The following is a 14,469-nucleotide window of genomic DNA, read 5'->3' as shown; positions in this document are numbered from 1 at the left end:
CCCCAATCACTTCTCCCTCCTTCACACACCCCAGCACCCCGACAACCCCCCCCACATCACCTCCTCCCCACAACACGCACCCCAGCCTACCCAGATCACCAGGTCCAGTTCTTCTGCAGAAGCCTCAAAGAAGTTTGTCTCTGTCCGGTCTCCATATGAGAGTGCCGTGACAAGGGGATTCTGTCCTATATCCCCTGGAGGACCACTGCCATCAGTGGTCCCTGAAACATACACTTGCCACCCGGACAAGAAAATCAAACTGGCAATTTCTCAATCACTTTCGTGCTATCAAAAGAAACTCACTCCCTGAACACTGGCTGAAGAGTACAGCCTCGAACCACAGGAAAGAGAATGGCATCTAACCTAATCCTACCCTAGTCCGGCCTGTGACCTAAGCCGGAAAGGAAGAGTGCACGGCCCATCACCCAGGCGAGTGCTTATGGAGCCCACCCTTGTGGAGGCTGCCCCTCTTGTGTTAAGCCTCTTCCCCAGTGCACCCCCCGCCCTGCCCCAGAGTGGGCTCTTCCCCCACAGAGCCCGCCTTCTGTAGCCTCCTCTCTTCATCCAAACAAGTGCTGAGGGCACATTTGTCCTAACAAGGAGAAGCAACTGACCCCGCCTCGCCCGGGGTGCAGCATCGTGCTGTGAAGGGGCGCTCCTTGCTGACTAGCCGGGGGGCCTTGCTGCCTGGGGAGGGGACAGCTGGTGGCGCAGCTGGCGGCATGGCCTTCCCTCTGTGGATGGTAATGGGCTTCTTTGATTTCCAGACTCCCAGACATGGCCGTGAATTGAAAAGTGCTCCCAGGCCACGGGGTCAAAGAGAGTGGGCCCAAGGGCTCTAGCGGCTCCTTCATCACCAGATGCTGCCCTGCTGCCAGGGGGCACCCAGGGACAGGCCCCGCAGGCGGTCGTGCTGTGCCCCTGCCAGCACGGGGAGCTGGGGGTCTCTGAGCCAACACAAGCTAATTCAAGATCAGCCTCTGACCTTTCAGCTCTTCTCACCGCAGTTCTGGGAAAGAAATCTCAACTGAAAGAATTCCCCAGAGTTTTGGAGAAGGGTGTCGCATTGGTTTCAGAACCAGCCCGATCCCTTCCAATATATTCTGTTCTTCAGAGAAAAGAGTGAAATTGTGACACAACAGGAACCCATTCCTTCCGGGTGCCACTGTGGGGTCAGGCACTGAATGGCACACCCAGGTCTGGAAGCTACTTCCAGCAGAAGCTACTTCCCTTGGGAAGCCAGGACCTGGGCTCCATGGACGGGGGTTCCTGTCGTCGGGAGGCAGAGGGGTCCGAGGGGCAGAAGGGAGAACAGGGAAGCAGGCTCAGAGCCAGACCCAGTTCGGAGCTGGAATTGTGATGGCAGCAGGCAGGGTCACTGAGCAGAGGCGGTGGAGGGGACAGAGCTGCCCCCTCGTCACAAGGCAGCCACGGGGAACCACACACCCCTGCCACCTTCAGGGGTTTCTGGATCCACCCGCCGCCCTGCCCGGTGCCCCTGCTGGCTACAGCGTGGAGCTGCCCATTGCACCCTCGGTCAGCCTCCCCTCTGCCTTCCCAGGGGCTTCCCTCACGGAGGGCCCTGTCCTGGGCCTGCCATCCCCACCATCTAGGTCCTTCCACATCTGCCTGCTGACCTCCTCAAAGGTCCCAGATCCACACTCCCCTCTACCTACCATCCCAGCTTCTCTCCTCCTTACCGAACACCCTGCAAGAGCGATCTACTCCGGCTCTCAAAGCGGGAGCAGCAGCGGCGCTGAGGCTTTGACGGGCATCAGATTCTTAGCCCCAACCCCCCACTTCGATACCCCAATTACTGACTCAGGAGCCCTGGGGGTGGGCCCGGCCATTAGGATTTGATTATCAAGTTCCCCAGGGGGGGACCCACTGGTGTCTGAAAACCACAGCCACACCTGCGCTCCCCTGTGCATGTGCCGTTCACTCCTTTACCTGACGTGGTCCAGCCCTGCCCTCCATCCCATCAAAGCTGCTCTGCCAAGGTCACCAGCAGCCCCTCCACAGTAAGCCACGTGGCCCTGGGGGTTAGCTTCTGGACAGCACTGGGCCCACTGCTTCCTTCCGGAACTGCTGGTTTTGGCAAATCCAGGCTCCTGGGAGCCTGCCTAGTGCCCTGTAACCTGTCGTGTGTGGGGGTGCCATCGCCACCTGCAATGGTGTCGTTCTGTGGGGCTCTCTCTCTGTCATTTCCCAGGCTCCAGTGACAGCGGCAGCTAACTCTGATCACTCTGAACTACAGCTCCTGTCATCTGCTGGACACTCACTCAGAATTCAACCCACCACACCCAGACGGGTCACCACCCACGCACACTCATCTGACACTCTTTACGGACGACCTTCCGTTTGGGGGATACGCTGTGCCTGTCCTTCTTCCTTCTGAGCCTTTGCACAGGCTGTTCCCTCTCTCAGGAGCCCTTCCAGCCCCACTCCCTACACCTCACCTGCCTGATGCCCACCCAGCCTGACCTCCCAGACCCTCCGTGGACCCCCAAATTGGGCCTGATGTCATGGCAGGTACCCCACAGTGCACTGGGCTCCCCTCGCAGTGCTGATGAAACTCTTATCACAGCCAACTGTCTCCACTGATAACACTGATTTGAATTATTTTTATCATAAACAGAAAACTAAACAACATTGGGAAGGCAGAGGTCCCAGCTCAGCTTTATAAAAACATCTAAGAACATCTCCGTTACTGCAAGTTCAGGAATGGGATTTCAGGGCCATGCCCGCCTCCTCACTAAAGGATCCCTCCCCACAGGCAGCCCCACACATCTGCTTCTAGTATCCACAGTAAAAAGGGGGTCCTGGCCAGGGCTCAGGGGTCACTGGCTGCAGCCTGCCTAGCCGCTCTAGGCATTTCAGGGTGGCTGCTCGGGGACTGTCTGCTTGTGTGAGGATGCACTGGGGGCTCATGGCCAGCCGGAAGCTGAGCTGGCCCACCACAAGCCACCCTGAAGGAGGTCCCTGTGGTATATATGAGTCCCCAGGTGCGTGGTGCCTTACAGCGTCTGAATGTGCTGTCCATGTTTCCACAGGGCACGGGGCAGTCGCATCTCCTCCTGTCCTAAGCCCACCCTGCCTGCAATGGTGACCAGTCCTTGCGGGTGTGACCGTCAGCAGGGCTTGTGAGCTTCTTCAGCCAACATGGAAACTGCTGCTCCACCCACAGGGGCTCCTCAGGGCCAGCGCTGCCTTGGTCACTGGTTGGGACAGGGACCAGCATTGCCACCTGGCTTGTGTGCACATGGGCTCTCGGGATCTCAAAGTGACAGTGATATATCATGGATGATATCCTAAAATATGTTTTCCAGTCGCTTGCTTTCTCTCCCTGTATTTCAGGGACACCAGCGAGCTGTCGATTTGGTCTATTTACATAACCCCATATTCCTTGGAGGGTGGGTCCCTGGAGGGTCCCTTGCACTATGGGCCACGTGACTTTTCCAGATGTCCCCATCTCTCTGCCCTGGCTAGCAGCATTCCACACTGAGTCATGACAACAGCGATGAGGAGGAGGAAAACAATACCCCAAAAGGGTGACTGACTTTTGCTGAACTCAGATCTTACTATGTTCCAACTCCTGTTGGTTCCATTACAGACAACATCCCATTTCATCCCATAACCTTGGTACTATTATGATCCCCATTTTACAGATGAGGAAACTGAGGCTCCACGAACACACTGCCTGTCGTGTCAGGCACCATGAGGCTGCGGGAGTGCCTGGCATGCCCAGCTCAGAGAAGGCCGGAAGGACCTGGCGGCTGAGGCACTTCCCTGGCCTGAAACATCTCAGCCTCAGGCCGGACCAGGGATCCAGGGCCGCTTTCTCCCCTCCCCAGAGGGTGGTGATGGCAGTGCGGGATCAAGACAGGCTGGGGCGCCCTGGGTACTTGGTCCATGGACCCAGTTCCACTCCTGGGGGCTCTCCCCTCGGGTCAGGAGCTGTCCCAGGTCCTTCTGCCCGGATCCCAGACCACCCACCAGCACGAAGCTCAGATGCGCCTGGGTTGTGACTCGTGCCTGCAGACATGGAACTGGGGAGCCAAGGGGAAAAGCATCAACCCTGGGTGCCCCAGGCCCAGGCTGGCGTCCCTGCAGGTGCCACTCTCTGAGCCTGTGGCCTCATCTACAGCACAGGACTAATAAGACCAACATCCCACAGGTTTGCTGAAAGGCTTCGAGAGAGACGCATGCGTCTCGGGGCCTCGGCACAGGGTGCTCATGGGTGTTCACTCCACAGCCAGCTCGGACCTGGCGCGGTGTGAGGTGCCTTCCAAGGGCTGGCCGGGACAGTGTCCGTACCATTCCATGGGAACTGGCCTTGTCTGGGGCCCTGGGCCTCACCTGGCTGGGAGGAGGCTGGCCCACCACCGCCTCATAGGGAGGGGGGAGCTCAGCAGGATACAGCAGGCCAGGGCTGTTGATGGCCTCGTCATACAAAGTGCTGAATGGAGACGGAGCAAAGTCCAGGTGGAGGCCCCTGAAAAAGACAGAACCATCACATCGTCATCGCCCGAAGGAGGTGGCAGAAGTGCTGACAGCTCTCAAAGCAGCCAGAGCAGGGGCGGCCAGGGCTTCCCCTCTCCTAATACTTCCCATCATTGTGAAATGAAAGCTTCAGTCACTGGGCGATTTACACTTTTGGTTTTTTTTCTGGAATGACATCAACATTTTCAATCAACTGTACTGACCTGTCCATTAAAATTCAAATCATCATACAGCCAATGACATCTTTCATTAAACTGCACGTTACACAAATGACTGTAACGTGACCGCAGCTTTGCACGTCATGAGAACGTAAGGCAGCGACACCTGTCTGCCTCCGGTTTCTTTTGGGTTGCATTGCAAAGGTGCCACGGGGAATGTTCTATGTCCAAGACCCTCTCCTTCCACTGCCCCTCCTCTGTTCTCACCGCCATGCCTGCAGGACCACCGCAACTCCCACCTCCCAGACACTGCTGCCGATCTCGGTGGTTTCGAGATGTCGGCAGCCAGGGAGACCAACCTCTGGGCCTCGGCGGACGGTGTGCAGGTATACTCTGGCGGGTAATAGGGTGGAGGCGGGAGTGGGGGGATGAACTCATCGAAATCCAGGGTCTGGTGGAGAACGGTGCCATGAGGAGTCACGCAGGCGGGGTTGGCCGGATGTGACCTCTGCGGAAGGAACTGGAAAACAGAGACAACCAGAGTTATCTGGGACATCTTGTGTGGCTTGTGTCTCATTAAGGTAATTATATGCGAGCTTTAATGATCAGTTTGGAATGCCTATAATTTCAGCTGTCAAGTCACAACTGCTAAGCGCACACTTTAAAACGGAGGCTCCAGGAGGAACGCCTCGCCTCAGTAGTCTCAAAATGCTTTGTTGCCCACGCTGTCATACAGAACGCCTCTTTTTAAAGAAAAAATATGGTCCGGGAAGTCTTTCATGCTGTCCCTGCCGCTCCACCTGCCGCTCTGATGACAGTACTCAGAGACTGCAGTCCAAAGGCTGCCTGACGTTCGTGGTTTAAGATGACACTTCGGCTGGGTGTGGTGGTTCACGCCTGTGATCCCAGCACTTTGTGAGGCTGAGGCGGGTGGATCACCTGTGGTCAGGAGTTCGAGACCAGCTTGGTCAACATGGCAAAACCCCGTCTCTAGTGAAAATACAAAAAAATTAGCTGGGTGTGGTGGCGCATGCCTGTAATCCCAGCTACTTGTGAGGCTGAGGCAGGATAATTGCTTGAACCCGGGAGGTGGAGGTGGCAGTGAGCTGAGATTGTGCCATTGCACTCCAACCTGGGCAACAGAGTGAGACTCTGTCTCAAAAAACAACAATAAAAAAACACGGCATTTCTGGAAGTGTGTTCATGAGAAAACACTAGACTCTCCCCTTGAGATGGCCCCACCCCACTCCCAGAATTCCTGTGGTGAATCTGTGGGAAATGCCACATGCTCCCTTCTTGGAGTCCTGCATTGTGTATTCACGTATTAAAGTCTCTGAGAAGGGCTGTGCTGAAATACTCCTTTAGCTGTTTAATACTTTAACCCAGCATTTCTCAAATATTTCCTAATGGGCCCCATTGGACACAGAGTATCTATTAATATTTTGCACTTCTCAGGATTTCACACAGTTTGTAAAGCACTGCTCTGAGGAAAGAGAGACAACTTCATGAGTTCCAGAACATTCTATGGGCCAACCTTGAACACTGAGATGTTGCTTTAACAGCGAGGTGAAATCACTTTAACAAAAATGAAACCCATTTCTGCCTAGTTTTCCACTTCTGAAGGACTAACCAACAGCCAACTGCTTTCTTTCCACCTTCACGTCTCTGCTGCCCAGAGGCCACCTGTGGCGTGAGATGCCTGGGATATTGTTCCAGCTCCAGTCAATGCCGCCCTGTGAGGGTCTACACGGCAAAAAGATACATGCTGCAAACGCTCTGGGCCAGGGGCCCTCCTGGCGCAGGGCAGATGAGGTAAGGAGAGGAAGGGTGAGTGTGTGTGTGTGTTTGTGTGTATGCATGTGTATGTGTGTATGTGCATGTACGTATGTGTCTGTGGATGTGCGTTATGTGCATATGTGTGTGTGTATATATGTATGTGTCTGTATATATGTATGTGTGTATGTATGTCTATGTATGCATGTATGTGCATGTGTATGTATGCATGTATGTGCATGTGTATATGTATGTGTGTATGCGCATATGTGCACGTGTTTGTGTATGTATATGTATGTGCATGTATGTGTATGTGCATGTGGATGTGTGTGTATTTGTGTGTATAGGTGTATGTGTGTCTCTGTGTGTATGTGTATGTGTGTGTGTATGCGTGTGTGTGTATGTGTGTTGAGGGGAAGACAGGGACCCAGAATCACGCCACACAAGCAAGGACAGCTCCATTAGAAAACAGTGAGGTCTCCAAGCACTGTGTCGGGACTGCGGTCCCCAAAGCATTCATGAAGAAGGCATTTGAACGGGTCTTGAAAGATTGGTGGGATTTCATCTAGTGGGTGCGCAGGGAGACACTCAGGCTCCAGAACAGTTGAGCCAGGGAAGGATGTGTTTAAGAAAAGCAAATAGATAAGGCTCTGGAAGTCAATTCTTAATTCTGGGGCACTGGGGAGCTGGTAAGGGTGTTGGAGCCGGGGAGCAGGGGGACTGGAGCTGCGTGGTAGGAGGTGCCTTCTGGCAGCAGGGGTAGGGTGGGCTGGAGCTGACAGACGCCAGGACCTGCAGCACTTTTGCACTGGTAGGGGTGAGGTGACCATTCTGAATGGGGTCAAGCTCTGTGAAATAAGCATGCTCTAGGTTGACGGAGAAAGGCTGGTGGCCGTGTCTAAAGGTATAACACATCACAGGAAAATGGTCCCGTGGACCTCCTAACACACAGAGCACACTCCTCGCCTCTGGCTAGACCGACCCACGGCTGCGTGTGTTTAGCTGTCCGAAGCAGAGGTGAATCATTGGCTGTGAGCAGGGCGCCATGTGCATCTGTCGTCCTCTGCCTTGGAGGCTGTCAGTCCTGATGCCTGCTGCACAGAGCTGAGAGGTAGGGGCGAGGGCAAATGCCCTCAGGTCTAATCAGGAAATATTTTCAATTCGTCTCTATCAGAAATTAGAAAAAAAATCAATGACATACTCAAGCAAAACTAATGACATGCAGACACCAAAACACTTTCCAATTCAAGGCACCATTCCACCAGGAAGGAGAACAAGCATTTGAAGAGGGGCAGAGCTGCAAGGGACCCTCTCCGCAGGTGCAAGTTAGCAGAGGCTGCCACACACTGGAGGCTATGTGAAGGTCAAAGGACTGCATCTGCACTAAGCTCTGGGTCGCCTTGCCGGGGCGTGTTGGCCCCACCTTCCTGGACTCGTTTCCCAGGGATCCTTTGACCTTGACTCCTCAGCTTCCCCAGCCAGAATCCTGCAAGTGGCGCTTGACGTCTCCCCTCTCTTCCCCACCATCTGTGTGTGTTTAATTAGGTCTGGGTGTGTCTCCCGTCCCAGGGTCGCCAGCTCTGTCCTCTGCTCTGCAGGCTGGCGCTGGAGGTCTGCAGACTACGCTTCCCAGGCTACCGTGCCAGGGCTGCGGGCGGGCTCTGCCTGTAGGGGGCGCCAGAGGGCACCTGGCCGGCGGGCGGGGCGACGAGGGAGCTGCGGGTTTCCTGCGCCTTCCTACTTCTTCCCTTCTGTTCCCCGGCTTTGCGGGCTGAGAGCTGCTCTCTGCAGTTATTTCTCTCTCTGTAACCTCTTCTGTTCCTTCAGCCTTCCACACCCAAGTAACCGGCTCCCAGTAACTGTGTTGAAATCCTAAGGGCAATTTCTTTTCCTGGCCATCTGAGGCACATCTATTTTACCCCCCACCCCGTGTTCCCATCTCGCAGTCGCACACAGCGGGTACTCAGTAAACCTCTGCAGAGGAGACGGGCAGACGCCTCCTTGCGGGGCACCTCCACTCAGCCGCTGTCCACGTCCTCCTGGCAGGAGCTTCTAACCTGTGTGCCTCTCTACCTTGATTTTCTGTCTCTGTAATTTGGTCTCCATCCTGCTAGCAGAGCTGTTTTTAAATCAATCTGATGAGGTCACTGCAGTTGAAAAGACTTTAATGAGACCCTGGCTCTCGGAACTCCATCTGGTTTCCAGCTTCCTAACCAACTAGCGCCCCCAACCTCCCCGCTCCTTGAACAAACTTGCTGTAATGCCAACTATCAAACACGTATTGTTCCCTCTTCCCAGCTCCCTACCTTTCACCTGGCGCCTCCCAGTCACCTTCAGGACCCGCAGAAATGCCTGTGACCCTGAAAAGCCAGTGGGTAGCCACTCCTCCCCCACCCGGCCCAAGCTCCAGGCTCTGAAGCCTCGCCTGCATGTTTACTGCCAGGTATAAAGCTCAACTCTGCACCCAGAGGTGGAGGGCGGAAAAGGGGCTCTGAACAGTCCCTTCTTTCCCAGGTGGCTCTGCTTGCTCTGATCTGTGACTGCCTTCTCCGATCCACGTGGTGACAAAGGTACACCTGTGTCTGGTGCCCAGCTGGGGCTCACGCACCTGACATGAGCATAACTAGTGCCTAGGGCTGTCCCCGCACAACAGGAGTGAGGATTTGAGATCCTGCTGGACAAGAGCCCCTGCTCAGTCTGCTCTGGGGAGAGGGTATCCGAACCCAGGTGTGTCCTGTCCTTCCGGGTGCATGTGGAAGTGATGGAGGATGAGAACTAAGGCTACCTGGCCTTGGGCAGCGTCCCAAAGCCCACTTAACACAGAGCCCAGAACATTTCAGTCTATCCACGCAGCCCAGTCTGGGATCTGAGGGAGAGCGTGACGAGGTCAACCTGCCTGGGACGGGGAGTCAGACCTCAAGCCAGTTGTCTCTGGGCCCTGCACTGAGGGCCCACAGGATGTGAACACATTTCTGACCCTGTGAGTCTCAGTCCCCTTCCCTGAGAAGCACCACTGCTCAGTCACAGACCCAGACAGCAGCGCTGTGTGGCTTAAAGGCAGGCTTGGATCATCAGTATGAGTTCGTCCAGCCCATGCCTCCATCTCCTGCCATCGGGAACAGGGAGGGGCAGGGCAGGCGTCAGGGGTCTGTGGACAAGGGCTTGGGATCTCCAGGAACACTGTGGAGCTCTGAGCTGCCCGCTCCTCCAGGTTCCAGCCCGGTCTGCTCACCTCCCTTTATATTCAGTGGTTTCCTCCCCAGCACTCACTCTTCCTGCTCCCTCTACCAATGTCCTCGCCACATCCTGCCTCCTGAAGGGAGCACACACACCTCCGAGTTTTTCCAGAAAGACTCAGAATTACAGGGAAGGGACCTCTCCCTCTGCCTTCCTTAGACTTGGTAGAAACAACAGGCTTGTTACTACCAAAGTCTGCTGAATCAACTTCCTCCTGGACAGCCCTGCAGATGACTTGGAGCTCCCGCTCTGTGCTCCAGACCCTGGGGAGAGCCCGCCCTGCGGCTCCCTGGTCCTGCCGCCTCCCCCAGGTAGGTTCCATGCCCACCCAGGGCTCCAGGTGCCTTACTGCACAGGGTGAGGCCTGTGCTCATTATTACTGCGATTGCATAAGGAAAGAGGGATGCAGATAGGAAGAGCTGCTCGTTCTGTGAAAACCAAGTTGAATGCTTTGGAAAGACTCGATAAAGGAGGGCAGCCAAGCAGAAACCACTGCCAAGTCAAGTCCAGGCAAGGCAGGTCAACGAGCAGAGGAGAATCATAAAAATCTGAGGAAGGTCTGTACTTCCCCTGTCGCTTCCCCTGGCTGGCTCCACTTTAGAGGAACTGAATCTAAAAATCATCGATGGTGCGATTTCCATGAACTTTCTCCAAGAAATACACCCAGACAGGCCAACAGACCCATAACCAAAGGGATGACCACGACCCCAGATGAGATAACTGGTGGACAGATGCTCATTAGCATATTTAACATTAAAGAAAAACGACTGTGTGTCCACGTCATTTTGATGATTGTCTGCATGAGCTGTTTAGATAAGCAGCTGCCCGTTGCTCCTGGTCTGATAGGTAAGTAGCACCTACTGTCCAGGGACAATCCTGTGCAGCCCAGGCCTCAAGGACCTCAAGGTCACTGTGGGTCCCCGGAGCGCCCTCTGCAGCAGGTGTAGCCAGGGCTGGGGTGAGGCGGAGAGAAGATACTGGTGAACTTGGTGATGTTGTGGCTCTCATGGGGTGGTGTCGTGTCCCTGACCAGCCAGCACCACTTAGCAGCTCCATGGGCAAACCCACAGTTAGCACACTATGGAAGGCACAGTGCCCCATCTGCTGTCTAAAGGAGGTCACCTCTGTCGGGCGGACAGCGACCTAAATGACAGTCATGAAAGATGAAGTTAACAAGCGCATGCCTAATGGAGATACATGTCATAGTAGATGATATTCCTGAGGCTGCAGCAGCTGGCAAGGAAGTAAGTGAAGAAGAAAACAATGTAACAGAAAAGTGGAAGAATGAGATAACATTTAAAAACAAACAAACAAAAAGATTACAGAACTTAAGTGATCAAAAATCTTTTCCGCTAAATGATGTCAATCAACCACACTGTATCATCAGAATGTCTTTTCCCGATTTCCACACATATTAGAGCAGCTCAGCTTCATCAGGTCTGACAATAGGCAGGACGCTTTGCTTCTCATGGATACAAGCATGCATTATGTTAGTTCCATCGGCAGTTAATGATCCCAAATTGCTGATCCACAGAAGTAAGATGGGAGTTTCAGGTTCTTTGGAGGACTTGTTCTTGCTATTTCTAGATTCCCACCAGCACTGGACGTGTAGCAAAGCCCATGAGATAATTGCTGACTGACTGAATGAATGAATGAGCGAGCAAAGAAGTGAACACATCAGTAAACACAAAACCGGGAAGCTTCCTGAAAAGCGGTTATGGCTGGAATTTGGATCAATTGTGTAAGTTGTCAGAACATCAGTCACAGTAGAAATCACAGCCTGGGTCCTTCCTGCTAACATGGAGGAGCAGGGAGACGGGCTGGGGAAGTGGGGCTGAGACCCGCACAGTGGAGCAGAGTTGCCAGGCTGCAGGGCTGCCTCGGGGGCAAATTGGGAAGAGGTGCTCCTTCCTGTGGGAGGCCAGGGCATGACTGTCATCCCCTCAGCCCAGCACCCCTCTGTAGGCACAGCACAACAGGGCACCAGAGAAGGGCCGTGGGGGCTGGAGCTGGAGCTGGAGGGGCTTCCCACAGGTTCTTTCTGAGAAAAGAAATTAGTGTCAGTTGATCGGGAAAGGGTGGGTGAAGGGCTTACACCCTCTTGCCCACAGTGACCTTCCTCCCTAATTATGCTTCTTTCATAAATTAGTGCTTCTCACTTTGAAGGTCGCAGATACAGATAAACACCAGAAATGAAGAGTTAGTACAACAAAAGCCACAACTGAATGCAAGAAATGAAAACCCGCTCAGAACAAAGAGGCCAACATAGGGGAAGGTAAAGAACACAGAAACGGCAGTGAGCAGTAAAGCTCTATAAAGCTAAATCTAAAGGTGATTTAAGATGTGATGGGATGCTGTGATTTAAGGGCTCAGGATGAGTGACATAGAAAGGACATCCCAAAGAGCTTACACTCTAACACATTTCACCTGGAACTAAATGACTAAATGCAGGAAAACCCAGAAGCTGGCCATGGTGTGGGAGGAGGAGGGAAGTGACACACTCCAAAGACATGACAGGGTAAGAAGAAAGTCACGTTGAGGAAAGCACAAAACACCAATATACACAGATGCCAAGAGACGCCTTCTTCTCTGGGACTAGTGGTTGCCTGGTTATTGAACAAGAAAATTATTTAAAGTGGGGAGTTTCACACACAGACACACACAAACATAAGACATACATACTAAACCCATTTTACTTTAACTTAAATCCTGTATACATGGACAAATTCATAGAAAGACACAAACTACCAAAACAGACTTCAGAAGAATAGAAAATATGACAAGAGATTGAAGCTTCACTGGTGAACTCCATCAAATAGCTAAAGAAGGGCCGTGCATGGTGGCTCATGCCTATCATCCAAGCACGTGGGGTGCCGAGGAAGAGTGGGTCACTTGAGCCTACGAGTTCAAGACCAGTCTGGGCATCATAGAGGGACCCTGTCTCTACAGAAAAATTAAAAAATTAGCCAGGCATGGTGACGTGTGTCTGCAGTCTGAGCTACTTGAGAGGCTGAAGTGGGAGGATTGCTTGAGTCCAGGAGGTAGAGGCTGCAGTGAACCATGATCGCACCTCTGCACTCCAGCCGGGGGGACAGAGTGAGACCTTGTCTCAGGAAAAACAAACAAACAAACAAAACATTTAGCCGGACATGGTGGCTCACACCTGTTATCCCAGCACTTTGGGAGTCTGAGGCGGGTGGATCACCTAAGGTCAGGAGTCCAACACCAGCCTGCCCAACATGGTGAAACCCCATCTCTACTAAAAATACACACACACACACATAAATTATCTGGGTGTGGTGGCACATGCCTGTAATCCCAGCTACTAAGGAGGACGAGGCAGGAGAATCACTTGAACGTGGGAGGTGGAGGATGCGGTGAGCCGAGATCAATCCACTGTACTCCAGTTTGGGTGACAGAGAGAGACTCCATCTCAAATAAAAAATTAATGAACAATTAATACCAATTCTTCAAAGCAATCTTCCAAAAAACAGAAGAGGAAGAAACACTTCCAAACTCTTCTATTACTATAAAAAGGATTACATGTCATGACCCAGTGGGATTTATCTCGCGAACGCAAAGTTGGCTTAACATCAGAAAAATCAATCTGTGTAATTCAACATATTAATAGAACAGAGGACAAAAACCTCACGGGCGTCTCAACGGATGCAGAAAAAGCATTTGACAACACTCAACTTTCTTTTTTATAAAAAAGACCCCACAAACTAGGAATAGAAGGGAACTTCCTGAATCTGATCAACAGCATCTACGAAAAACCCACAGCTAACATACTGCTCAATGGTGAAAGACTGGAGGCTTCCCCTAGATACAAGCCAAGAAAGTCTGCTCTCACCGCTTCGATTCAACATTGTAATGGAGGTTCCAGCCAGGGCAATTAGGCAAGAAGACAAAATAAAAGACATCCAGAGTGAGGTAAACTGATTTCTATTTGCAGGTGACATGATTTTGCATACAGAAAGAATCCAGAGAAAAACCCAACAATAAAGCTCATAATGAGTTCAGCATGGTTTCAGGATATGAGATCAATATAAAAAATCATTTGTATTTCTATATATTAGCAATGAATAATCTGAAAATTTAATTAACATAGTAATTCCATTTATGACAGCATCAAGAAAAATAAGATACTCAGGAATAAATTTAACAAAAAAGCAAAACTTGTACACTGAAAACCGCGAATATAACTGAAAGAAATTAAAGAACATCTAAATGAATGGAAGGGCACCTCATGTCCATAGGTTGGAGGACTTACTATGTTAAGATGACAGTACTCCTGAAACTGATCCACAGATTAACACAATCCTTATGTGTGTTAATGGGGAATTGTATGACAGGTGAATTGTATGTCAAGATAGCTGTTACCGGATCCCCCACCTCACAGATCCCTGGTAAAAGAAAAAACCATTTACACAGCGTCCCTCTGAATCCACAGGGAATTGCTTCCAAAACCTCTTCTGCCACTGGATACTAAAATCGGTGGAGGGTGAAGTATTTTACATAAAGTAGTGTCGTATTTGGACATAACCTACACACATCCTCCTGTATACTTTGAATCATCTCTAGAATACTTCTAACACCTAATACAACATAAATGCTACGGAAATAGTTGCTACACTGTATTGTTTTTTATTTATATTTTTGTTGTTGTTTTGTTATTTTTATAGTGTTTTTTCCTTGAATGGTGTCGATCCACGGTTGGCTCAACGGGGGCTGACTGTACATACATGGACTGACCTTTTTCGGGGGCTGACTGTACATACATGGACTGACCTTTTTC

At 52.0% G+C, this 14,469-nt stretch overlaps 1 protein-coding gene across 1 annotated transcript in view; it reads right to left on the bottom strand.

Moving 5' to 3' along the window:
* Nucleotides 1-14,469, bottom strand: part of FAM189A1 (family with sequence similarity 189, member A1) — a 259,702-nt gene that overhangs the window by 10,938 nt on the left and 234,295 nt on the right. The window contains exons 9-10 of the mRNA XM_011995780.1: nucleotides 5,021-5,181; nucleotides 4,360-4,495 (exon numbers count right to left, since the gene is read on the bottom strand). Coding sequence (XP_011851170.1) covers nucleotides 4,360-4,495; nucleotides 5,021-5,181 — 297 coding nt within the window. The remainder of the gene's footprint in view (nucleotides 1-4,359; nucleotides 4,496-5,020; nucleotides 5,182-14,469) is intronic.

The sequence above is a fragment of the Mandrillus leucophaeus genome, unplaced genomic scaffold, assembly GCF_000951045.1.
Source record: "Mandrillus leucophaeus isolate KB7577 unplaced genomic scaffold, Mleu.le_1.0 Scaffold498, whole genome shotgun sequence".
NCBI classification, from domain to species: Eukaryota; Metazoa; Chordata; class Mammalia; order Primates; family Cercopithecidae; genus Mandrillus; species Mandrillus leucophaeus.
Note: the sequence above shows the minus strand (reverse complement) of the source record. Positions and strands in the feature narration are given on the sequence as shown.